At 44.4% G+C, this 25,475-nt stretch overlaps 2 protein-coding genes across 2 annotated transcripts; both read left to right on the top strand.

Moving 5' to 3' along the window:
* The first annotated feature begins 1,342 nt into the window (after window positions 1–1,342).
* On the top strand, window positions 1,343–5,659 carry Ciart (circadian associated repressor of transcription). Its single transcript, XM_010616390.2, has 6 exons — window positions 1,343–1,446; window positions 1,999–2,375; window positions 2,535–2,610; window positions 2,825–2,903; window positions 3,010–3,121; window positions 5,040–5,659. Exons 2-6 carry the CDS (start codon window positions 2,052–2,054, stop codon window positions 5,565–5,567), a joined length of 1,119 nt encoding a protein of 372 aa, XP_010614692.1. The 5' UTR covers window positions 1,343–1,446; window positions 1,999–2,051; the 3' UTR covers window positions 5,568–5,659.
* Window positions 5,660–11,038: 5,379 nt separating this feature from the next.
* On the top strand, window positions 11,039–23,176 carry Mrps21 (mitochondrial ribosomal protein S21). The gene is made up of 3 exons (XM_010616391.3): window positions 11,039–11,129; window positions 11,344–11,456; window positions 22,904–23,176. The coding sequence occupies exons 2-3, from the start codon at window positions 11,374–11,376 to the stop codon at window positions 23,082–23,084; spliced, it is 264 nt and encodes an 87-aa protein (XP_010614693.1). The 5' UTR covers window positions 11,039–11,129; window positions 11,344–11,373; the 3' UTR covers window positions 23,085–23,176.
* Window positions 23,177–25,475: the final 2,299 nt, after the last annotated feature.

Below are 25,475 nucleotides of genomic sequence, written 5' to 3' on the forward strand. Positions count from 1 at the left end.
TTTTGGAAAATATTAAGGCTTAGTTAGAAACTTCTTTTTATAAGCACATGATTAAATGTGCAAAAACTTAAGTACTGTATTAGGACATATTTAAAAGTCACACCTCCCGGCTTACACCTGTACCCTTTGCATTCTGTAATTATGGAAAACATTAAAAAACAAAACAAAACAAAAAACCTAATCGGAACTAGACCGCCCCCTTGCGGCCCGCCCGGTGTCGCATCCTCAACCTGACCACGTTCCCTGGAGCCTCTTTTCCATTGTTCTCCGCAAACACCTTACTACAAGGGGAAACGAACAATCACGTCTGTAACTTCCGAGACTCTTAAAAATTCTGAAATTGTCTTTTTCCTTCTTTCAAAGTCTTCCTAATCTCCAGGGGTTAAAGAAACTGGAGCTAGACAAAACCCTAACCTAGGAGACGAGACCTACCCTATGTTCCCTGTGCTCAGAATGAGAAAATTCGGGGCGCCAAGCCCAAAGATCCCGAAAGAAAAGTCGGGAGCGACCGCGTTCGGCCTTGACCTCCAGCGTCTCGGCGGGCTGGCGTCCGGGCTGGTAACGTGCGGGCAGGTTATGTAAGGAATGGGCTGGCGGAGCGGCCGCAGCGGGAGCCCGGGACTGAACGCCGTGTTCTTGGCTGCAATCCCCAGCCTCACCCGGCCGGGCACGAGGCACCCAACTCGGCGGAGTTTTTTGGGCTTGTGTTTTCTTCGTGGTGGTGGTGCTGGGGAATGAACCCAGGGCCTTGCAAATGTTACGCCACCGCACCACCAACGTCTTGGAGTGAGAGAGAGACGAAGGGAGGGTGACAGAGGCCAGGGAGTCACGAGGGCCGGGCCGCCCAGAGGAGCGGACACACAGGTCAGCCTTCCTCTCCCCGCACACGTTGCAGACTCAAACCGCTGAGCGTTTCCGCGTGCCGAGCTCGTGAGCGGAGGCGCTCAAAGGGGGGCAGCACCTGAGGTCCCCATTCCCGAAGCAAGCGCCTCCAGTCATACAGCCATTCTCAGAACACTGGAGCCGTGCGTCTCTCGCACATCATCATCCTATTTAAGGACACAAGTTCCGCCCTCTTCCTCCCCTTCCTTTTTTCACTCTTTTTCCATCCTCCTCCTTTTCTCACCACCTGGTCCTCTCCCTAAGCCGCATGTAGGGGCGGGGCACGGAATGCTTCCCTTCCAGCCAATCATCGCCTGGCTGCTCCTCTATTGGCCAAGCCCCTGTGCGCTGCAGCAAATGGGCTGTGAACTTCAGTAACGCGAATCACGTGTTGCCGGCTAGACAACCAATGAGAGCGAGAGATCTGTGTACGCAGGGGGAGGCACGTGCAGAGCCGCACGTGTCTGGGGGGAAGGGGCGGGACCTGCTGAGGGAGGCGGAGGTGGGCAGCTCAGACCGGGAGGCAGAAGAGCTGCTGAGTTAATCCGGAGCTGATCTACACAGGTAAGGGGGACGCACATCGAGCCGCTGGGGATAACCGGGCCCAAGGGAAGTGGGTTGGGGGGACTGCACGCAGATTTTGGTAGTAGGAGCGATGGTATCACCGGCCCGCCGCGACTGTAGAGGGACCGGAGCAGGGATCTTGATCCTGAGACTGGGAAAGCGCAGGAGGCCGGTTTCCGTGGAGGCGGTTCCCGCGGGGACGTCCAGGGGGCTCTCGTGCGCAGATTTACTGCTCGCTCGTGGCGCAGCTCCGCAGAGACCCTCGCTGTGGGGTCGGGCTGGGGAACAACCCGGGTGAGAGCCGGCAGAGGGGAAGGTGTGGAATCAGACATTCACTCTGAACAGAGTGAAAGAAAGGAACAGAGGCCGTCAGGCGAGCGGCTTCTGCAGCCAGAGGCTGTCCCAGTTGTTAAGAGGTGGGCATGGGGGGGTGGCCTTTTCTGTTGTCTTTATTGGGGAAAGGAAAGAGCCGTTAACCTTGCAGTTCACCCCTCTCCCTGTGAATCTCATCTTTGGACTCGTCTCAAATTCCGTTCTGCTCTTGCATTGCAGGTTCTGATCTTTGGGTCCTCGGCAGCTGTTCTCCAGCCCCTGCTTCCGGACCTATGGATTCTCCATCTAGCTTTTCTTCTTATTGCTCCTACTCTCTTTCTTCCCCTTTTTCCACCTCCCCGGTGAACAGTGACTACGGTTTCCCCTCTGAGAGTGAAAGGGAGGACAAGGGGGAGGTTCCCAGGCCAGGTCCCGTCCGCTGCAGGCATCGATCCAAAGTGTCCAGGAGCCAACATACAGCATCTCACCTGGAATGGCAAAGCTTGGCTTCTCCAGGGGCAGGATCTGGGGTGAAAAGATCAAGAGATTGTGGTTTGGAGACCAAGCTAAACATCCAGGGTTGCACCACAGAGGGAGACCTGCTCTTTGCTCAGAAGGTAAGAAAAAAAGAGGCACTGCTCCAATGGCTCTACGCCCAGGTGGTTTGTAAGGATCCTAAGAGGATAGTATTGGCTCCCAGATTTGGAAGTAGAAGAACTGCTACTGGTGGGCGCAATTCTAGGTCTTCTCATAGCCTGTGTCCTGTTTTCCTGCAGTGTAAAGAGCTCCAAGGCTTCATACGGCCCCTCACAGGCCTACTGAACGGGCTGAAGATGGGTCGCTTTGAGAGAGGTAATTATCTGATTAGCTGGACGTTGAAGCCAGGCTCTTCCCTCTGGCCCTTTCCAACGTCTGTGTCTTTTAAGTCTTCGTGTGGAGCCTGGACTACTCCTTTTTTGTTTGTGTGACTTTGCCCGAATCATTTTAGCTCTTTCTGTGTCCTTTCACCTGACTGTATGCCGGATGCTCAGTTCTTAATACCCGGCTCTGTATCCCACGCTCCCAGGCCTGAGCAGTTTCCAGCAGAGTGTGGCAATGGACAGGATCCAGCGTATTGTGGGTGTTTTGCAGAAGCCTGAGATGGGGTAAGTCCTTCTCGTTCTTTCCTCACTACCAGATAAAAAAGGAGCTCTTCCCAATCCTGTCTTGTTTCTTTTTTCACACTTTTTTTTTTTAATGTCTCTCCCACAGGGAGCGTTATCTAGGAACTCTGCTGCAAGTGGAAGGGATGTTGAAGATTTGGTTTCCTCACGTAGCCGCCCAGAAGTTGTCACTGGGTGGTAGTAGGCGTCACGTGACCAAGGTAAGAATTTAAAAACCTGGCGATGAGTTGGGAGAATAACCAAAGAAATACAGTGTGCGTGCAGAAATACCACCCGCTTCTTCTGGGTCTTCTACTTGTTTCCTTTCAGGGAAGGGAATGCCGAAACTTTCGGTACTGTCTTGATTCCTAGATGTGTTTTATTTTGTTTTGTTGGCATCACTGGGTGGAACTCCCATGAAATTTAATCATATATGTAGTGTTAAGCTTACGTGCTTTCTGCATAGATATATAAAGCTTTTTACTTGACTATATGATTCCTGTAGAAAGATGCCTCAGCTTCTCTCTATAAATCTTTTCTTTCTTGCTGACCCTAAAACTTCCCCTCTTCTTTTTTTTTTTTTGGTACGGGGGTATTGAACTTGGGGCCTTGCGCTTACAAGGCAGTTGGTGGAACCACTGAGCTAAATCCCCCGCCCCTGCCCCTTTTGACCATTGTCCAAGTATCCTTGTCCCAAACCCCCTGGGAGCCTCTGAGTCTATAATGTGCTTCAAGGACTAGTGATTAGGGACACATCACTGGGAGTTGGGGAGAAGGTGCCCAGGGGGCATCCACAAGGAGGAGTTTGACAGATTCTTAAACCTGGTATAGAAGTGACCTATTTTCTATGCCTTCAAATAATAGAGTATTTAAAGGACATTCAAGTAAAGGGTTGGGGAGTAGGGGGAGTCTTATTGTTGTTTTCAGTTGTTCATAGGTATTAATGCTGTGGAAATAATTGATTAAAAATGAAGCAGCAGAGGTGGGCATGGTGGCACATACCTGTAATCTTAGCATTCTGAAAGGCTGAGGCAGAATTACAAATTCAAGCCCAGTCTGGGCAATTTAGTGCTTTAAAAAAAAATTTTTTTTAATTTTTATTTATTTATTTTTTGGTACCGGGGATTGAACTCGGGTCCTTGCGCTTGCAAGGCAGGCCACCAAACTGCTGAGCTAAATCCCCGGCCCCCCCAAAAAATTTTTTAAATGGGCTGAGAATGTAGCTTATTGTGAAGATCCTGGATTCAATTCCTACCTAGTACCTTAAAAAAAAAAAAAAAGACAAGATTGTGTCTGCCTGTTAATCTGTACTTCATGAAGAACTCAATATAGAAAATTTAGAATTTAAAATACAAATATTAACCTGTAATCCCAGCATTTGGAAAGCTGAGTTCAAGACCCACTTGGACTACATAGAGGATTAAAGACTAGCCTGAAAACTTACATAGAGACCTTGTCTCCAAAAAAAAAATTTTTTTTAATGCAAAAATTAAGATGGGCATTTTTGCACATGCCTGTAATCCTAGCACTCGAGGCTGAGGCAGAAAGATTGCAACTGGACTCCATAGGGAATTCAAGGCTATCCTGAACTACATAATGCCTCAAAATTAATTTATTAAATTAAATACAAAAACTGGAAAATGATAATTCCAGTTAAATTCTAAAAGGAAGTGTTTTATAAATAGTTAGAACCTATAGGATTGTTTTATTCTGCTCATTTCTGAATATCCAGTGTCTAATAAAATGTGTAGGATATAGTAGGTCCTCAACTATTTGTTGAGTAAGTGAAAGTATAACTGGATTACTAAAAATTTTTCTTAACCATGACCTGACAAGAAATTATCTGTTGTACAAAATAGTTAGTTTGCCTTGCAAATTGAGTCTCCAAGGAAAGAAAAGGTATAAACTAGGAGGTACTAGTCTGAAATCTTTCTTAGATTTTGGGGGAGGGTCTTCTTTTGTTTTTTGAGACAGGGTCTCACTATGTAATTGAGACTGACCTGGAACTCACTATGTAGCACAGGCTGGTCTGGAACTCACAGCAATCCTCCTGCCTCAGCCTCCTGAGTTGTGGGATTACAGACGTGTGCCACCATGCCCGGCTTTAATTTTTTTTTTCTTATTTTCCCCCCGCCCTAGCATTTTAGAAACCACCACAGTGATCCAGCTGCTTCCTCTCTTGCACCTCCAGTGGAAAAGATGGACCAGACACAGCTGGGACATATAGTTCTGAACCCAAAGCAGCCTTGGCACCTCACAGAGTGGCCAGCCATGAACCTCACTTGGATCCACACTGCTCCAATTTGCAACCCGCCTCTTGGCGCCCCGGGTACTGTCTCCTTTAGCCAGGGTCCATTAGGCACCGGAACCAGCATTGGGCTCATCCTTCTCCTCCAGCACGGAGAGCAGCCTCTTACCTGCTCTGCTCCAAGCACTCCAGACCCACCTACTGCAGCATCTTCTGGCATCCTTGGTGATCCCAAGAGACTGTCTGAAGAGGGGCCTCGCTGCCACAGTTCACCAGTAGCTCTGCCGTCAGACTGGAGCTGCAAGCTGTCCCCTCCTGATCCCCCTGCCGTGGCCAGAGAGAGGCGCATGGGAGACTGGCAGCAGCACAGGAGAAGCCATCCTCCCGCTGCGCCTGCTGCCCTTCTGCTCAGCCCCTGACCCAGGCCATGTGACTGCCACTGTTATTTTCAATTTGTGTAAATATGTGTCTGTACATTTTTTACTTTTAATGTGTGCATTAATATTGGAAAGATAAATCCTGATTAAAGAAATTTTTTACCTAAACATTTTGCTCATTGGGGTAAATTGAAAACTTTCTGCCTCAGACGCCAGTCTTGAGCCTCTGAGCTCCAGGGAAGATGGAAATGTTTGTGAACATGAGTTCTATCAAGTCAGAGTCTGGGTGGGATCGTGTAGATCCTGTGAAAGAAGGGACTCTTGTGGCCATTTTTCTAGGGAACATGGTTGGGACAGTTAAGGGTTCAGAGTTGTTTATTTTTTTGTTTGGGCTCAGAGACTAGCACCTTTTCCTTTGTGTCTCTCCCCCATGTAATCTTCCACCTGGCCCAGACTAGCAGGTTCTGCTCTGGGCCACCCTGCTTTGATGGGAGCTGTTGGTGCTTTTGGGTTAATGTGTATGTAAGCTGCTGCCCAAGGAGAGGCACAGAGCCAGAACAGCCACTGTGGCTGCCTATTTTTGGTTTGGTTTGGTTTGGTTTGGTTTTTTGAGACAGGGTCTCTATGGTTGGCTATTTTTAAGCGGGAGGGGTACCCCAGAATTACCAGAGTTGGGGCATTGCAGGGAAACTCAAACACTGGACCTCATCCTTATTCAAAAAGCTGTGGGTGCTAGATGTATGCTATACTACAGAAGCCTCCCCTGTGTTATCAGCAAAAGTTAAGGGCTGGGGATTTAGCTCAGTGATACCACACCTGACTCACAAGCACAAGGTCCCAAGTTCGATTCCTGTACCGAAAAAAAATTAAGTCCGAGAATATTTTTTGTCCCTGTTGCCACCAAAACAATTTCCTCTCCCATCCTAAGCCTTGACAGCTGATCACACTATTCTGACGTCTTAGTCATTGTTCACTGGCTCCTTAGCATGTTTCTCACAGCTCATTAGACATCTTTTCTCCACTTCTCAGGTCCTGTGTTCTCAGTGAATAATTGCCACCTCCCTTCATTTCAGAGATTATGACCTCCTTTCTACGGAAGGCCTGTTTGTCTTCTGGCTGCCTTTCTCTTCTGAAACTTGCTGTGTCATGTACCCCTTCTTTATCTTCTAACTTCTACTTCTTTCCCCATAAGAGTTATTTTCCCTGTAAGCATGACCAGGCCTTCCCTCACTGAAAACATCTCTGGAGACTGGTACCCCTTCTTCTTTTCTCCATAGTTCTCCCATGCCCCTCCAGCCCTAGGGAAGGACCCAGGGTCACCAGGATGCCACCCCAGTGCCTTCCTCCGGAGCCCCACTGTCCTGGTGCTCTGCCTAACTCCCAACAGAACTGTCTTTCTGATTCCTTTCAGCACGAAATCCTTAATCTGTTGCAGCCTGCCTTCCCCTGCCCTCACTTGGCTTTACACAGTCACAAGCCTGCAGAATCAGGGTTACAGTGCAGCTGCCACCTAATCAACAAGCAAAGCAGGGACCTTTACAAAGGCTGTGTTCTCTGTGTCATCTGACACTGACGCTGCCCTCTCCTCCGCGGGATCCTACAGGGCACACTACCCGAATTCTTCCCTTACCTCACTGGCAGAGCTTCTAGGTCTCTCAGTGGCCCCGCTTCCACCTACTCCAGGGCCTGGGTGTTCCTTTAGGCTCTGTCTGGCCTTGGCCTTTTCCTGACTGTTCTTTCACATGCTTTTGTATTCTCTCATGGCTTGAAGTATTGCCTTAACTTAAATGGCTGCTAAATCTTCATCTCCAGTCCCAACTTTTCCCCTGAAACTGCGTACTACACATAAAAATCTTTGATGGGGGCCTGGGGATTTAGCTCAGTGCTTTCACCACCTGCCTCACAAGCACAAGGGCCTGAGTTCGATCCCTGGTACCAAAAAAAAAAAATCTTTGCTGGATTTTTGTGTCGTCATCGGTCGGTCATCATCACTTTTGCTTGTTGTTTGTTTGGTGGTATCAGGGATCAACCCTTGTGCTTACCAGGCAGGCACAGTGCTGTTGAGCTAAGTGCCCGACTGGATGGTTTTATTTCTATTTTTCTGACACAAAAGTTATTAAAATTTCAGCATAGACATACTTTTTTGTATTCAATTTAACCCAGCCCTTTCATTTCACAGATAAGAAAATGTAGGTGACTGCCGGGTGTGGTGGTGCACACCTGTAATCCCAGCACTTGGGAGGCTGAGGCAAGAGGATCGCTGCTCGTTTGAGGCCAGCCCGGGTTACATAGTTCCAGGTCAGTCTCAACTACATAGCGAGACCTTGTCTCAAACACAAAAACAAAAAAATAAAAAGTAAAAAGAAAAGTTAGGTGACTTGTGCAAGTACCGTGGTACAGAACTCTTGGTTTCCAGTCTAGTGCTTTTTCCAGGGATCAGCAATAAAATTCTTTTTTTTTCAGCTTTAATTGAGTTTATTGGTACATTTTAGGGATACAGTACAGTTATATTCATTGTTGGGATCCTGTACCTGTACATGACAGGACTTGGTTCTCATTTTTTCCCCTTGTCCCTGCCCTCCCTTCACCCCCTCCTCCCCTCCCCATCTACAAACACTTTATTTCCATCTTTTCATTATCTCACATTTTTTCTTTTCCCTTATTATCCTTTCCCTACCCATCCCACCTTCCCTACACCTTTAGCTCCTTTCTTCCCATTTCTAAATGTCAGTAAGCAATACAATTCTTTAAACATGTCTTGCTCCCCCTTTTTAAAGTCTCTTCTTCCCACCCCCACCCCCTCATCCAGCTCTGGTGATGGAACTCAGGACCTTGCACCTGACACGCAGGTACAGCACTGCTAAGCTAAATCCCTGGCCCTCTTGTTTTTCTGCTGTGTTTGGTACCAACATTTTCTTTGTTGTTGTTGTTGTTAATTATTTTATTTTTTCCTCTTAAATTCTTTTATTGGTACATTTTAGGCATACGGTACATTTACATTCAGGTACCAACATTTCTACATAACAGTTTAGAACTTGGTGCCATTTAGGTACTAAATCTTTTTTATTCTTTATTTGATATGTCTCTTAAAATCCATTTCTTCCTATCCGCTTTGCCACCACTTTGGTCTAGACACTTATTATAGATCTTACTTCTAATGCCTTCTTCCTGATAACCAGATTAATTGTCCCAGAATCGTGCTTTATGTATCATTCTCTGTCCAAATTCTTGATTGGCTCTCCAATGCCATGGAAGAAATTCCAAATTACTTAGTTGAGGTCTCTAATTTCTCCCTCTTCCTTCTTGCACAATCTTTCTAGTCTAGTATTTATTATTTTTATTTTATTGTTGAGATGGAGTCTCGCTATGCAGGCTGACCTCAAACTTGCAACCCTGCCTCAGCCTCCTGAATAGGATTAGAGGCATATATCATAATGTCCATCTTATTTTAGTTTTTTGTTTTGTTTTTGTTTGACAGTACTAGGGATTGAACCCAGAGCTTTTCGGGGAGCTACTTCCACACTTCTCCCTCACCTTTTTTTTTTTTGAGACAGGGTCTCTCTATATAAGCTGGCCTCAAACTTGCAGTCTTCCTGCCTCAGCTTCCCAGAGTGCTGGGATTATAGGTATATGATTAGATGACTGCTAAATCTTCATCTCTAATCCTGACCTGTTCCCTGAGAAGGCACACTGAATATATAAATATCTGCTGGACAGTTTTATTTCTATTTTGTTCTTTATATATGTACAGCTTCCAGATTTTTGCTTTTTGTTTTTGGTACCGAGAATCGAACTCGGATGGTGGCGCACGCCTGTAGTCCCAGCACTCAGGAGGCTGAGGCAGGAGGATGGCCACAAGTTCGAGGCCAGCCTGGGCTACATAGTGAGTTCAGGGCCGACCTACACAGTGAACTAAACAGTGTCTCAAAAAACAAAACAAGGCCGCCTGCCTCACATGAACAAGGTCCTGAGTTGGATCTCCGGTACCAGAACAAACAAACAGAAACAGGGCTGGGGATTTAGTTCAGTGATGCCACCACCTGCTTCGCAAATGCAAGGTCCCAAGTTCAACTCCCAGTACCAAAAAAAAAAAATAAAACAGCTTTCTCTCCTTTGTTCAGAGACAGCCTGGCAGATCCTCCCCATAATAAAGTCTTGTTACGGTTCTGGTCAAAAACAAAACCAAACCAAACAAAAACAAAAGCCTTGTTCATGATGTTTACTTTGACTATCCTTTTCTGCTTGTTAACTAAACCATACACCTCATCCCATAACTAGCTAAAATCTCTCCCTGACTTTCTTCTGCTAAACATGCTATATAGGCTTAATCTTTGGCCTTGAATTCCATCAAGTTGGATCATGTACAGAAAGCACCTAGTGCAGGGTTTCATATATAGTAGGCTCTCAAAAATGTCACATTCCCTATCCCTTTCTTGGAAAATATATTTTCTCTTTTTTATTTCCATGACAAATTCTCTGAGATCAACAGGACAGATAGTGCCATTTTACAGATGAGGAAATAGATTGAGAGTTTAAGTTTGGCAAGAGTTTAAGTTTGTTGATAAGCATAATAACGTCGCAGTCTGTCCATAGGTTGGTAGTTTGGACCTGGCTTTAGTGTGAGTTCCACTTAGCATAACTGATAGAGATGTACCTGTGTGTTTAGCAGGGGAGCTACGTCTTCCTATAGTCACTAGATCGGAACTAAAGGATATGTAGAAGTATAAAAAAAAAAAAGGAAGACTGTCCCCACAGTGTAGAAGAAATAAAAAAGGCAGTTTTTTCTACTCAGTCTTACTAGGAAGTAAATGGCAAAACTGACATAAAAGTCTTTGATTCTAAAACCTGTAGGCGTTTCCCATGTCTTCAATGATTTCAATTTACTTAGTGAAATGACTAGGAAGATGATGACTTAGTGAAATGACGTGTTCATTTGGTCCTTTTCCTTAGCTGGTAGGCAGACGAAGAGTGTGACTTTCGCCCAGGGAGTAGATCTGTGCTCTTTCCAAAGACAAACAGGAAGCATGCTCAAGAAGCTTTGTCCATTTCTCTCATTTCCCATCCACAGAAAGAAATCGCTTAAATTTCTATTAGAGGTTTAATAGGATTAAGGGTATAGAATCGGGATGACCTCAGAGGCCAGACTGAGACTCCGTGGAAAGACCAGAAACTTCTTGCCGCAAGATTTGGATCAATGACTATTTTGCTTTATGAGGTGTAGAGTTCAGGCCCTAGGTCAAAGAGAGGAGCCAACCTAGGATGGAAAGAACGTTGCCACCGTTTCCGGGCCCCGAGAAGTCTCCCTTCACTCGCGGCTTCAGGAGCGGCTCTGGGGCTTCCGTAGTTTCCGCTTCCGGTTGCGGGCGGGCTGCGGGTCCGCTGAAGCCTCACGCCTCGGAGTGAGGAGCTGGAGCCCGGGTTAGTGAAGAAAGGTGTGCAGCGGGAGGGAATGGTTTGCGCGCTGTTTCCCTTTCTTAAGAGCCGACAAAGACTCCTTTCTCACCTTGCAGTCCAGCCACTTCTCGGCCAGTGAACGGCAGTTGAGGCCCTGCTGCGCGTCCCTGCTTCTTCCGTCCTCCCGGGTCCGCAGAGCAAGTCTCGCAGGTGAAGCCCGGCGGCTCTCTCTTCCGTGGGCTCGGGTTTCTGTTAGCAAAGAGGACAGGGAGTCTCAACGATTCGCGCCTACTTTCTAAGACTTGAAGACATCCACTTGCCCTGTCTCTCGTGTCCTTGAGCATTTTCCCTTTTCAGGATTGACTAAAACACGCAGTAATGTATGTATTCTATTGCTTTGTTTTCCTACCTGATCTTTGTGTAGGTCCTGCAGAGTGAAGACTTAAATCAGGTCATGGCAAAACATCTGAAGTTCATTGCCAGGACTGTGATGGTTCAAGAAGGGAACGTGGAAGGCGCATACAGGACACTAAACAGGTAACTGTTAATGGATCAGCGAGCCTAGATCAACTCTCTGGGAAGTATAATGGTCATTCTCTTCCTGCCCCGTCATAGGTTCTCAATCCAGTGCCAACCTAGGGCGTTTAGTCTCTTGAAACTTCTCACCCCTTACGTTTATTTTCTTAAAAATGAAGTTCTTGCTGGGTGTGGTGGTGACTGCCTGTAATTGGAGGACTCTGGATGTTGAGGTAGGAGGATTGAAAGTTTATTCCTATCCTGCACAATTTAGCAACTTTGTGAGAGCTTATCTCTAAATTAAAAGTGAGGTAGGGGTGTTCCCCCCAAAAAATTCTTCCTGAAACCTAACTTTATGAAGTGTATTCAACAAGCAATCATCACTTCTTTGATGATGAACCTGACTTTTGTCCAAGACTGAAAAGGGTCCAAAAGACAAATTAAGGTGTGAAGTTGCTAGAAAGCAAGGACATAGTGCATAGTAAATAACTGAAGGAATGATCCTTGGGGGACAAGACTAATGGAAAAGATGAATTCAGATTAAGATCTGGGAAACAAGCAAGAGATGGAAATATGTTACAAGTTTTCGGGTTTTTGAGGCTGTCCTTGAACTGACTGGTGCACGTGAACCTGTGACTCACAGCGATCCTCCAGCCTCAGCTTCGCCAGTGCTGGGATTACAGGAGTGTGCCGCCACCCCCACCTCCCCAGCTGCCATTACAAGTTTTGAGGAAGGTTAAGGAAAATACATAGATGGAACTAAACTAGCTGGAATGGAAGGGTTTTATTGAAAGGTCTGGTTTTACTGTCTTGTATTTCCAGTGCTAGAGAATGAACCCAGGGCTTGGCACCTGCTGGGCAAATATTACACTACTGAGTTTCATCCCTAGCCCAAAAGGTTTTTGAATGTTAGACAGTGAGATAGAGAAGAGGCCTGATAATGCCTTACCATTTCAATTTCTCAAGCAACAATTTCTTAGCCTTCTCTTTTCACCAGTTGTAACAGTTTCCACTCTCCGACATGCCTCACTCATTGTTTTCTCAATATGAAGCAGAGTTTGAGAAACAAGTGTGTGTAGGACTAAAGTATGAAAGAGTGGTAGAAAACGGGATCTTGACATTATATGGATTGGTCCTCTCATAGAAGGTTTTTAATGTGGTAGATTTATTTTACAAGAGGATTGGGGGTGTAGTCAGCAGTGGAATGCTTGCCAAGCATGCACAAGGCCCTGGGTTCAATCCCCAGCACTGCAAAACTAAACAAATAAAATGAAATGAAAAATACACTTTATTTTTTTAAAAAAGCAAAGCCTACGAAGATATGTTTCACATGCAATTATGGAATGGTATAGAGCAGTGATATTAAACCATTTAGAGCTTTTCAATCATACAAACAGTGCACTGCAGCACACATTCCATAGGTTTGCAACCACTGCTATAGAGAAACATAAAGCACACATCTTTTCTGTGCAATATTCTATGGTATATATTATTGAATTATTTACTAGTTTTTCTGGTAATGGAGGGATGTATGATAGTCATTTTACAGTGTGTATGTGTGTGTGTGTATATATATATGTATTTGCTTGTGAGGCAGGTACTGGAACCACTGACCTAAATCCCTGGCCCATGTTCCCAAATTCTTATTTGGCCAATATCTTGTAGTAGGTTTTTGCTTTTCTCATTTTTTCTTTGTTTTTCCTTTTATCTCAAACCCTTCCTGATACTGCTACAAGTAGGTGGTAAATGAGGTAAAAATACATGGCAGAAAGGAGAGGCACATTTAGATACCTTCGGCTGCTTGGCCTCATACTATCTCAAATCTCATTCTGAAAAATTGGTTTTCAAATCTCTCCTAAAAAAACAAAACTTTTGGGGCCGGGGATTTAGCTCAGCTGTTCAGTGGCCTGCCTTGCAAGCACAAGGACCTGAGTTCAATCCCCGGTACCAAAAAAAACTTTTTTTGGAGACAGGGTCTCACTGTGTAGTCCAGGCTAACTTTACACTGGCTATGTAGCCCAGGCTACCTTACCCTCCTGAGTACTGAAGTTACAGACATACACCATCATACTTTGCTGTCTCTTTTATTGTAATTAAAATTTTAGATGAACTTGGGATTCCTTGCAATTTCATCTGTGTTTGTTTTTGGTACCGGGGATCGAACTCAAGTCCTTGCACTTGCAAGGCAGGCGGCAGAATCACTGAGCTAAATCCCTGGCCCCATTTCATCTCTTTTTAAGGCCAAACCCCGACACTCATTTCATTTAAAATCAGTGCTGCTGGGGATTTGGCTCAGTGGTACTGCCACCTGCCTTGAAAGCACAAGGTCCCAAGTTCCATCCCTGGTATCAAAAAAAAAAAAAAAAAAAAAAAAAAAAAAAAGCTATCAGTGCTGACAGCTGTGTTGTGGCACCTGCCTATAATCCCTGAAATCTGGGAGATTGAGGTAGGATGATTGCAAGTTCAAGCTTAGCCTGGGCAAGTTAATGATGTAGTGAGACCCTGTCTCAAAAAAAAAAAAGAGAGTTGGAATGTACCTGTGTGCAAAGCCCTGGGTTCAGTCCCCAGTACAGGTGGATAGGGGTTGGCACTCCAGGGCTGGGGATATAGCTCAATAGTAGAGTGCCCAGCATGTGCAAGGCCCTGATTCCCATCCCCAGCCTCATAAAAAAAATCGCTAGTCATGGTGGCTCACACCTGTAATCCCAGCACTCAGAAGGCTGAGGCAGGAGGATTGCCTTGAGTTCTAGACCAGCCAGAATTACATAATGAGATCCTGTCTGAAAGAGGGGGGAGAGAAGTAAAGAAGTGATGGTCCAAGCGGATATATTAAATTATCCCAAAACTCTTGTATTGCTTGGCACTCTGTTAGGTACCTTAGATAAGATGCATAGTAGTACTACTTTTTCTTTCAGGGGTTGAGACACCAAAGTAATAAGTTTTGTGGGGTTTTTTGTTGTTATTTTTGGGGGTTTGTTTTTGTTTTTCTGTGGTTTTTTTGTTTGTTTCTGTTTGTTGGTTTTTTGAGACAGAGTCTCACTACATAGTTGAGACTGACCTGGAACTCACTATGTAACCCAAGCTGGTCTTGAACTCACAGCAATCCTTCTGCCTCAGCCTCCTGAGTGCTGGGATTACAGGCATGCACCACCACGCACAGCAACAGTAAGTTTTGAAGAAACTCCCCTCCCACACACAATTTACATTGATTAAAAAGGAAAGGGGAAAAAAAAAAAAGGAAGGAATTTGGGGGCGAGGGATGTAGCTCAGTGGCACCGCATCTGCCTGGCATGTGCCAAGGTCCTGAGTTCGATTTCTGAGAAAAAAAGAAAAGAAAACTGCCACCTGTCTCGCAAGTGCAAGAACCCGAGTTCCATCCCCAATCCCAAAAATAAATAAATAAATAAAAAGAAAGAATTAGGCCAAATCGAAGATGAATGATTAAAAAAGTAAAAGAAAAAGAAGGAAAAAAGAAAAAAAATTTTTTTAAAAAAGTAAAAGAATAAATTCAGGCACAGAGATTCAGAACCTGGTTTAATCTCTTTTAGCCTTCCTTATGAATTTTGAAAATTTAAACTTTGAGGCCAGATTGTCTAGAAAACTAGAGCAAGAAGTTGGAAGGAACTTGCTTGGGGAAAATGTTTAGTAATGATTTGTGTAATCTTTGGGAAGGATACTTTTTTTTTTTAAGTCAGAGTCTATGTAACCTAGATTGGCCTTGAATTCATGGCAGTTCTCCTGCCTCAGCCACTTGAGTGCTGGAAATATATATAGGCCACCATGCCCAGCTAAAGGATACTTTGTTAGTATAGATTTACTTCCCCCCCCCTCCTTTGGTACAGGGGATTGAAGCCAGGACCTGGTGCTTATGAGGCAGACGTGGTGCCACTGAGATAAATCCCCAGCCCTAGAGTCACTCTTTCTTTTGGGGAGCAGTGGTACTGGGAATTGAACTTGAGCCTTTGCGCTTGCAAGGCAGGTAGCAAAACCACTAAGCCAAATCCCTAGACCCTTAGATTTCACTCTTTAGAGAGCTGTATTTCTGTTCCTTTTTTATCTTGGAAGTATGTGTCCCATACGTTGTATTTTAGCCTAGAGAAAAAATGAACAAGTACATTGCTCTTAGAATAATTTTCCAGCCGGACCTGGTGGTACATGTCTGTAATCCCAGCACTCCAGAGGCTGAGGCAGGAGGATTGCTAAGAGTTCGAGGCCAGCCTGGGCTACATAGTGAGACTGTCTCAAAACATCAAAAAAAGAAAGAAGAGGGCTGGGAATTTAGCTCAGTGGCGCCACACCTGCCTTGTAAGTGCAAGGTCCAGAGTTCGATCCCTGTACCAAAACAAAAAAAAGAAAGAAGAAAAATTTTCTAGACAAGGACTTCTAAGCTTTGAACGTAAGAGTTGGATATGTGTTTTAGGATAGAGCACTTGCCTGGCATGTGTAAGGCCCTGGTACTGCCCACCCCCAAACGAAGAAGCTTGCACATGTGAGTGTGTGAGTGGGCCAGTTCTAGGAAGTCATGGTATTCCATCTTCCTGCCTGCTAAATATAGTGTTTTCTGGCTGATGCACTTCTTTTTTCCTGGTTTTCTCTAGTGTCCCCTTTCCGGCTACCTTTTCTATATACCTCTCTCAAATCCCAGGCTTCTCCTTAACCTCTCTCAGCTTTCTGGTAGTTAGTGGTTTAAAAATAAGTTGCTTGTTCTGTGCTCTAATTACAAAAGGTAAGAGAGCAAAAAAAAAAAAAAAAAAAAGGGAGAGGAGGTGGTTAAAGCTTTACCATTTGGAGCACAGAGGGCATCTTAACAAAGGAAAATAGCCATGTGTCTGCCCAGTGAGGCTGCTACAAAATTCCTGTTACATAACCAGGGGAGAGTGAGGAGATGGAAAGCAGGGTTGCTAGGAAGCCCTGTGTGATTGGCTGTCCCCTAAACAAGGAAAGGCAGACACTGGAAACATGCCTGGTAACCCCTTTTACTCCTGGTGAGCCAGCTTGTGGGCCCATCAGGTCCTTCTCCATACACGGTGGCCCTGACTGGCTACTGACATGTGAGCTGCCACCTCCAGCTCCTCCCTCTAGGCAGCCCAGCTCCTTTTACATAATCAGTTGAATTTCACTAAAACTGGCAGCTGGTTTCTCCTTCTGTTAGGATGCCAGGCACGCGAACTCCAGGCTGATCTGTTTGCACTGAAGCCCTTGGTCTGCTTGTCCTTGAACTGCCTTTGGAAGCAGAAGCATTGTTAGTTACCCCCTCCTATTTACTTCCTGAGTTCTACGAAGCTCTTTCTGCATCCTTGTCTACTAGGAGTGAGGTTGAATATATGCTTCTACTCCAGGCACTCTGAAGCGTTTGAAGTTAATCTGTGCTTTTTAGGATGCCTAAAAGGTACAAGATAAGGGAGGGAATCCTCATCTGGCATTGTGGAATTTGCTATTTGGGAAAGTGCTGTCTAAACTGTAATGTGCCATTTATTTGGCCTGTGTATTGGAAGTAGTTAGAGCCATTCAGGGAACACTATTTCCCAAACCACCCTCATCCTTTCCCCACCTCCACCCATTGACTCATTCATTCATTTGTTTGTTTATACCTTTTTGTTTCATGGTATAAGCGTATACTTGATAAATGGTCATCTCTGATTCAAAACCCTTTTTTAGAGCACTCAGAAGGCTGAGGCATAGAGGATCACTACGAGTTTGAGGCCAGCCTAGATTACATATTGAGAGACTGTCTCAAAAAAATAAGTCAGATTGGGCCAGAGATTTAGTTCAGTGGCGCCATGCCTTGCAAGTGCAAGATCCTGAGCTTGATCCCTGGTACTGCAAAAGAAAAAAAAAAGTCAGAACCCTTTGGAAACTCCAGTAAAATACCCAAGTATATGTCCTAGCTCTCTCCTCTTTCGGTTTCCTTTCATCCTACTTTTTTTTTTTTTTTTTTTTTTTTTTTTTTTGTATGGGGTATAGGGGATCAAACTTGGGATCCTGAGCTTGCAAGGCAGGCGGTGGAACCACTGAGCTAAATCCTCAGCCCTTATCCTACTTTTAAACCGTCTTCATCATTCCAAAGGTTCCTCTTTCTAGGTAATACTATTACTAGGCTCCTGTCCTTTTTTAGTCTCTTAAATCCAATCTCTTTGTTCTTTCTATCTTACATATCCAATCTAGGCTTTTTCTTTTAGATACTTTTTTTCTTGTCTTCCCCAACATATACTGCTAGTGTGTAGTCCAAAAATGACCTTCATTAAGCAGTGTTAAATAGGTTTGGACAGAAATAAATGCTTAGATTTAAACCACTCCTTCCCTTCAATGTGCCATGTCTTCCTGGCTTCCGTTTCTCTTCACTCTTAATTGAGGGATCTTGTACCTCTTCCCTTTTTCATTGTCTCCTTTGCCTTTAGAATGCTGCAGTGATTTATCTTTTTAAATTTGGTTGCTTCTGTTTGAGAAACCATATTATTGCAGAGCTTTGCACTAAAGACTAGAATTCTTCCCAGCACTTGGGAGGCTGAAGCAGGAGGATCACTGAGAGTTCTATGCCAGTCTGGGCTACATAGCAAGACCCTGACTCCAAAAATAAAAAAAGAAGACCAGAATTCTATTTCTACATACATTTTGTGATCATGGGCAAGTCAGCCTCTCTGACTTTCAGTTTTCCTAATCTGTAAGTAGACAACAATACCTAGTCAATTTCGTAGCATTGTAATTAGAATCATGGGTGTAAGAGAGCTATCTAAATTCTAATGTGCCATTTTAGTAAAGGTAGCATTACTGAAGCTGCCTGAACTAAAGTCCTCCAAAACTCTATGTGTTGTAGTTACTTAATCCCTTGTGTAGTGGACATTTGTCCATCATCTAGATGGTTCATTTTTTTTTTTAACATATACTGATATGGAACTTTTGCCAAGCATTATCATATATGCACAAATGAGTTGAGTTAAGAATTGATCTCAAAGCTGGGCATGGTGGCCCATGCCTGTAATCCCAGCACTCAGGAGGCTGAGGCAGGAGGATCGCTGTGAGTCCGAGACCAGCCTGGGCTACATAGTGAGTTCCAGGTCAGTCTCAATTACATAGTGAGACCCTGTCTCAAAAAAACAAAACAAAACAAAAAGAATTGATCTCAAATCTTAGAAAGCACAACCAGGATTTTTTTTTTTTTTTTTTTTTTTTTTAATGTGGTTAAATATAACACTGTCTGCTCAGGACCTGATCTTTTAAGTGGCATGAGGTTTGTCCTGTACCATCAACAGCAACATCACCTAGGAACTTGATCTAAATATGTGGGGCTGTAGCCCAGTGTGGTATGTGCTTAGCATGATTAGGGCTCTGGGTTCAACGCCAACACCAAAAGAAGAAAAGCAAATAGTGGAGCCCTACAGAATCTCAAACTGGAGGTGACACAGCAATCTTAACAAACTTTCTCGGTGACTACTGCGTGCTAAAATTTGAGAACCGCTGTGCTTTGGGAAGAGAGGGAAGAGTAACTGACGTCACTTAGACCAGTTTACAGACATAACAGTTAATTTGGATCTTTGAGGAACAAATAGGATTTCATCAGGCAGAAAAAGAAAGGAAAGATATTCCAAGTAAAGGGAGCATCATGAACAAAATAAAATCTAACTAGTAGGGTACACGAAGAACTGTACACGCTTCACTATGACTAGAGCATAGGCTCTATAGGGCAAGTTATTTGAGTTTAGAGTGTTGGTTCCCACATTTGTCTGCATATTAGAGTCAACTGGGAAACAAAAATAATTCTATTAATGTTTTCTTTTTCATTATTATTAATTTTATTGATACATTTAAGGTATACAGTATAATGACATTCATTGTTGGAAATCTGTACCTTTACATAATTTGGCTTCTTATTTTTCCCCATCCTCTCCCCTCCCTTCAGCTCCTCCCTCCCTCCCTATCTACAAAGACTTTGTTTCCATTATTTTTCATTTTCTCGTATTAATTCCATCTCTGTTTCTGGTTTTTTGAGACAGGATCTTGCTGTGTAGCTAGGCTGGAGTTGAACCCTTGAACTATGTAACCCAGGCTGGCTTGGAACTCACAGCAGTCTTCCCACCTCAGCCTTCAGTGTGCTGAGATTACAGATGTGCACCCCACACTCGGCCTCCTGTGTGCTTCTACAGCAGTGTTTCCCTTATCTTTGCACCTGTCACACTCTTATTACAATTTTTGAATGAATTTGAGAGGAGACAAGTTCAGCTTTATTTACGGTTTGAGGCAGTCAGAAATACTAATCTCCCCTTAAGATAGGATTGGGCTAAAGATAAGGAGTCAACAATGTGTGGATCACTTGTTCGCTAGAGTCACCTGGGAAGGGTCTTTTGAAATCACCCAAGAAATTTAAAAACAGTCCCACTGGATGGCCTGCCTCTGCTGTTCAGGCAGACTCAAGGTGGGGGCCAGCCACGAGTGCCTTCTAAAAACTTTGGAGAGGCTCCCATTGTGCGTTAACAGAATCGTCTAGGACCAGAATGGCGAAGGATGATGGTCAGAATCTGAAAGAAGAGGTCACAGTATTTGTGGGTAAATCGAGAGGAAAAATCTACTCTTTATGGGCCAGTGGGGTCTTTCGGACTTCAGTGCTCCACTTCTCCATTGTAAGCACTAGTGTTCACAGCCACATGACGTCTGGGCATGGGTGTGCTTCCAACAGAACCTTCATTGATTTGCTGCCCCTGCTTTTGGAAGTTTGCAGCAATTCTCTTAGCTCTCATCTCCTGCCCACTGAAATCTCAACAAACTAATACATATCAAAATGACTCTGGTAGCCTACAAATTTTTTTTTCTTTCAGTATTGGTGATTAAACCCAGGGTCTTTGGACTGAACTACATTCCCAGCCTTTTTATTTTTTGAGACAGGGTCGGACTAAGTCACTCAATATGGGCCTAAACTTCTAATCCTGTGAGGTATGGTAGTGCACATCTGTAATCTGAGCACTCTAGAGGCTGAGACAGGAGGATTGCCATGAGTTTGAGGTGGCCAGCCTGGGCTGCATAGTCATAGGGAGTTAAGGCTAGTCTGAATGACAGACTTGTCTCCAAAAACAAAACGAAACAACAACAACAACAAAAAACCTTGCAAGCCTACTATTTCAGCTTCTCAGAGTACTGGAATTACAGGATGTGCCGCTATGCCTGGTATACAAATCATTCTTTGTTTTTGGTACCGGGAATAGAACTCCAGACCTTGAGCTTGTGAGGCAGGCAGTGGAACCACTGAGTTAAATCCCCGCCCTGTTTTCTTTTGTTTTGTTTTGAGACACAGTCTCCCTGTGTAGTACAGGTTGGCCTCAAACTCAGCCTCCCGAATGCCAGAATTACAGGCGTGTGTCATCATGCCCAGCTACAAATCATTAATTAACTGAGGCTCCAGTATATGTGTTCTTACGTAGTAAGCAGTGGAAAGGCCTGGCAGGAACTATTTGTATTTGTATGAGGGACCCCAAAGCCACCAGAGAAATACTTTCTGTTTTTCCCTAATACAGTACTCTGTATGTGTTAAGCAAGCACAGTATAACCAAACTATCTCGTTCTGTGTTTGTTTGGTTTTTTTTAGATACTAGACATTGAACCCAAGGCATCACATGTGCTACAAGTGCTCCATCGCTGAGCTACATTCCCAAACTTTTTATTTTTTGAGTCAGAGTCTTGCACAGTTGCTTAGGCTGGCCCCAAATCTGTGATCCTCCTGAGTAGCTGGGATTACAAGTGTACGTATACCACTGCACCCTGGCCCTTCATTCCCGATATTAATCAGCAGGACCCTGTGAGACAGTGGTTCCAATGTCTCTTCACATTTGTAATTCACCTAAAGCCAAGTTCTTTTCAAGTTTATATTCAATGTATTGTTATCTTTGATTTTGTGGCGCAGCACAACAGCAATAAATGGGGTTTCCCACTGGGCAAAAGAAGCTGGTGGTTTTTCTTTTTTTATTTTCTTTGGTCCTCTCTCACAGTTACAATAGCCATGACTCAATCCCCTTATCTCCAGTCGTGTGTGTGACTTACTTTCTGCATGAAATAACAGGACAGGGTAAGCAGGAATGAGGCCACGTAAACAGCTGGGGATAGAGGGCGGCAGTGCCAGGTGTCAGCAGTCTTTAGGACCAGTTGATGAGGCAGGAGAGGGGAAGACATTGTAGATGGGGCCAGAGCGCCCTAGAGTGCCCTAGAGCGCCCTAGGGATTGTTGTTCCCGGTATCTTCGTGACTCATTGAGAAGAGATAAATTTGAGTTAGGAGAATTATTAATTGAATATGAATAGCTATTGCAAGGAATTTGGTGAGCAGGAAAGAAACAGGTTGAGATCAATTAAATGGATACTTATATAAGATTGATAAGAATGAAATATAGTTTCTGCCTTCAAGGAGACATCTGAGCAATAACTTACAGAATGGCAGCATGAATTAATTGTCAAATAGGTATACAATAAAATTGTTTTCTTTAAGAAGATGAGGGGCAGTTAGAGCACATGCTTAATATGTCGGAGGCTCTTGGTTCATTGCACACATACACAGAGAAGGAAGAGAAAGGAAAACTTTGTGGAGAGATAGCATCTGGGCTTGGTATCAAAACTGAGAAAATTTCCTTCAGAATGTTGACAGCTGGGGATGAGAAGGCAGCCTGAGTCCTACTGTGTGTCCAGGGGGCGGTCATCAGATCAGTGTGATCAGAGGATCTGGTACGTGGAGAACTGATGGGTGAGCCTGTTACTTTTGAATGCTCCCGTTTCACTAATATGATAAGGGCCACCTCTTTCCCTGATACTTCTCAGGGGGTGCAAGTATCAATTCTTAAACATAATAAGGATGGGACCACATTCTCCACTAATGACCAAGTAAGAATCACCCTTAAAGATATATATTTTTATTTTATTTTATTTATTTATTTTGGTACCAGAGATCTAACTCAGGACCTTGCCAGGCAGGTGCAACACCACTGAGCTAAATCCCAAGCCTTAATGATTTTTTTAAAATTACAAACAGCTCATCTCATTTGGAGTTTCTGAAATGCCCTATGATTGGAAATCATTGCATATGGAGCTAGTATTTACATGGGATACATCATATTTGTCAAGTATACTGTGGTAGAAACAAATTTGAGAACATGACTCTGACTATAAATTCTCCAAGAAAAAGAACCTTGTAGTTGCTTTTTAATTTCCCTGCAAATTCTTATTTGGGCCTCCATAGGCAGTTTATATTGTCACCGTTTCCCAGTGTAATTTTGTTTTGTTTTGTTTTGTTTTTGTTTGTTTGTTTTTGGTACCGGGGATCGAACTCCAGTCCTTGCGCTTGCAAGGCAGGCAGCAGAAACACTGAGCTAAATCCCTGGCCCCCCACTGTAATTTTTACAAACACCAGTTTTGGTCAGTTGATTTCTGACATCTGTGAAACTGGAAGGAATAGTAATGAGCCCACACTTCTAATCTCTTTGCTGTGTGTATACAGAATCCTTACCATGGATGGGCTCATTGAGGACATTAAGCGACGAAGATACTATGAGAAGCCTTGCCGCCGTCGACAGCGCCAAAGCTATGAATCCTGCCGGCGGATCTACAACATGGAAATGGCTCGAAAGATCAACTTCTTGATGCGAAAAAATCGGGCGGATCCGTGGCAGGGCTGCTGAGGCCTGTGGATTGGAGGCGCACATCCAGTTTGTGTTTCCGCCTCTTCTGTCTTGAAACCCATTTTGTTCCATTTCTCTGTAATAAATTCAGTCAAATATATGCAAGAAGGCCTGCATATGTGGAACCATCCCATTAGCAGCAAAGCCTCTCTTTTACTAAAGAAAAAGTCCAAAAGCAGTAAGGAGTAAAGTGGTGGTTGCCAGGTCCTAGGAGAAGGGGCATTCCAGGTCGGGGTTTCAGTTTGCTGAGTTGAAAAAGTTCTGAAGATGGATGGTGGTGATGATTATACAAAAAAAGTGAATGTACTTAAATGCTGAAACACTGAACACTTAAATAGTTAAAGTTCAATGCTTGGCATGATGTTGCACACCTGTAATCCCAGCACTTGGGAGGCTGAGGCAGGAGGATCGCTGCAAGTTCGAGACCAGCCTGAGCTACATAGTGAGTTCCAGGTCAGTCTCAACTACATAGTGAGACCCTGTCTCAAAAAACCAAACCAAACCAAAACAAAAAGTAGTTAAAGTTCAGAGCAGTGACTGCATAGCATAACTTTTAGAGCTTTCAGTGATACAAACCGCCCACTGCAGCATGTGTGCCATGGGTCCAACACCACTGGTTTATAGTATAATTAAAATGTTTTTAGGGCCAGGGATTTAGCTCAGTGGTTCTGCTGCCTGCCTTGTAAGCACAAGGACTGGAGTTCAATCCCTGGTACAAAAAAAAAAACCAAACTGTGTTTGATCCTCCTGCCTTAGCCTCTCAAATGCTGGGATTATAGGTATGTGCCACCATGTCCAGCTTCAAAGCAAAATCTCATTGGAAAGAATGTTACTTTTGCGGGGGGAGGAAGTACTGGGAATTAAACCAAGGGCTTCTGCACTGAGCTACATGCCTAGCCCTTTTTATTTCTTATTTTGAGATAGGGTCTCGGTAAGTTGATAATTTGTCTGGGCTGGTCCCAAATTTGTGATCCTGCTGCCTCAGTCTTGCAGAGTGCTGGGACTGTGGATGTGCGTCACCATGCCGTGCTAAGCATGTTACTCTTTATTGAACTGTGTCTCCCCCATTGTGGGTAAAGAGGAAAGGATGTATGTGTGTATTTGGAATAAATTCTGCTTCTAAAATATCTAACCAGGGATTTAGCTCAGTGGTGCTGCCACCTGCCGGGCAAGCACAAGGTCCTGAGTTCAATACCTGGTACCCCCCCAAAAAAATAAAAAATTAAATACCTAACCCTGCTGGGGAATGGTGGCTCATGCTTCTAATCCCAGCAATCAGGAAGTTGAGGCAGGAGAATTTCCATGAGTTCAAGGCCAACCTGAACTTCATAATCAGACCCTGTCTCATAAAATACCTAACATCCAGACTAGAGTGCTGGAGTTATTCCTCGAGGAATCCTTAAAACAATTCTAAGCCGAGTGTGGTGGTACCATCTTAGTGGTATTTGGAAGGCTGAGGTAGGAAGATCCAGAGATTGAGGCCAGCCTGGACTATTTAGTGAGACTTTGTCTCAAAAACAAACTTGAATGAACAAAATGTTCATCTCTGTTTTCTGTCTTTCTTTTTGTTTTCCTAAAGGAGGCTAAGGGAGGTATGGTAGAAAAGCAGTTGGTAAGTGGTAGGAAAGACAAAATAAGGGCGTGTTGAGAAAAAGAATAGCACAGAGCCAGAAAAACCCTATAGCAGTGGTTCCCACGGTGCCCTCAGATCTGCAGCATCAGCATTATATGAGAACTTGTTTGCAGTGCAAACTATGAGACCTGACTTTTAAGTCTTCCGAATGGAAAAATTAGGGCTGAAGCCCAGCAGTCCACTTTAACGAGGCTGAAGTAATTCGTGTGCCTGGTTTATGCTTAGCTTCCAGGTGGAGGCTCCTACACCCACACCCTCCTGGCTGTTTACTCTGACCAAGGGGAAGCCCAGCTGCTCTGCTTGCTCTCCTGCTGCCTGCTTCCTCTGTTCTTGGTCCCGACAGCCATGCTGCCAGGATTCAGAAGAGCTGGTGCCAACCCCTACAGGAGAAGCAAAGACAAGGCAGAAGCAGCCAGCCCACCCCTCCCAGGCTGCAGCCATCCGCGTGGTGTTAACGAAGGAAACAGCGTTCTGCCCAGCCGGACACCAGCTTCCTCATGTTCAGACATTGCCCCCTTGTGGTATAGTATAGTGGCTTCAAGTGTCTGGCCTTAGTTCTTTTAAATTTATTTCATTCTTTTCAGTTATCATGTTCGTTCATTAAACCAGTTGTGAGGGACCTGGAATTTAGCTCAGTGGTGCTGCCGCCTGCCTTACAAGCACAAGATCCTGAGTTTGATCCCCACTACCAAAAACAAACGAACAAAAACCCAGTTGTAGCTGGTGATTTGGCTCAGTGGTTCCACAACACCTGCCTC

Source organism: Fukomys damarensis, unplaced genomic scaffold, assembly GCF_012274545.1.
Source record: "Fukomys damarensis isolate Sample0158 unplaced genomic scaffold, DMR_v1.0_HiC HiC_scaffold_33, whole genome shotgun sequence".
NCBI lineage: Eukaryota > Metazoa > Chordata > Mammalia > Rodentia > Bathyergidae > Fukomys > Fukomys damarensis.

Coding starts and splice junctions, on each gene's coding strand:
- Mrps21 (XM_010616391.3), top strand. CDS start 11,374: ATGGCAAAACATCTGAAGTTCATTGCCAGGACTGTGATGGTTCAAGAA. Junction 11,457..22,903: donor GCATACAGGACACTAAACAG/GTAACTGTTAAT, acceptor GTGTGTATACAG/AATCCTTACCATGGATGGGC.
- Ciart (XM_010616390.2), top strand. CDS start 2,052: ATGGATTCTCCATCTAGCTTTTCTTCTTATTGCTCCTACTCTCTTTCT. Junction 2,376..2,534: donor ACCTGCTCTTTGCTCAGAAG/GTAAGAAAAAAA, acceptor GTTTTCCTGCAG/TGTAAAGAGCTCCAAGGCTT. Junction 2,611..2,824: donor GATGGGTCGCTTTGAGAGAG/GTAATTATCTGA, acceptor CCACGCTCCCAG/GCCTGAGCAGTTTCCAGCAG.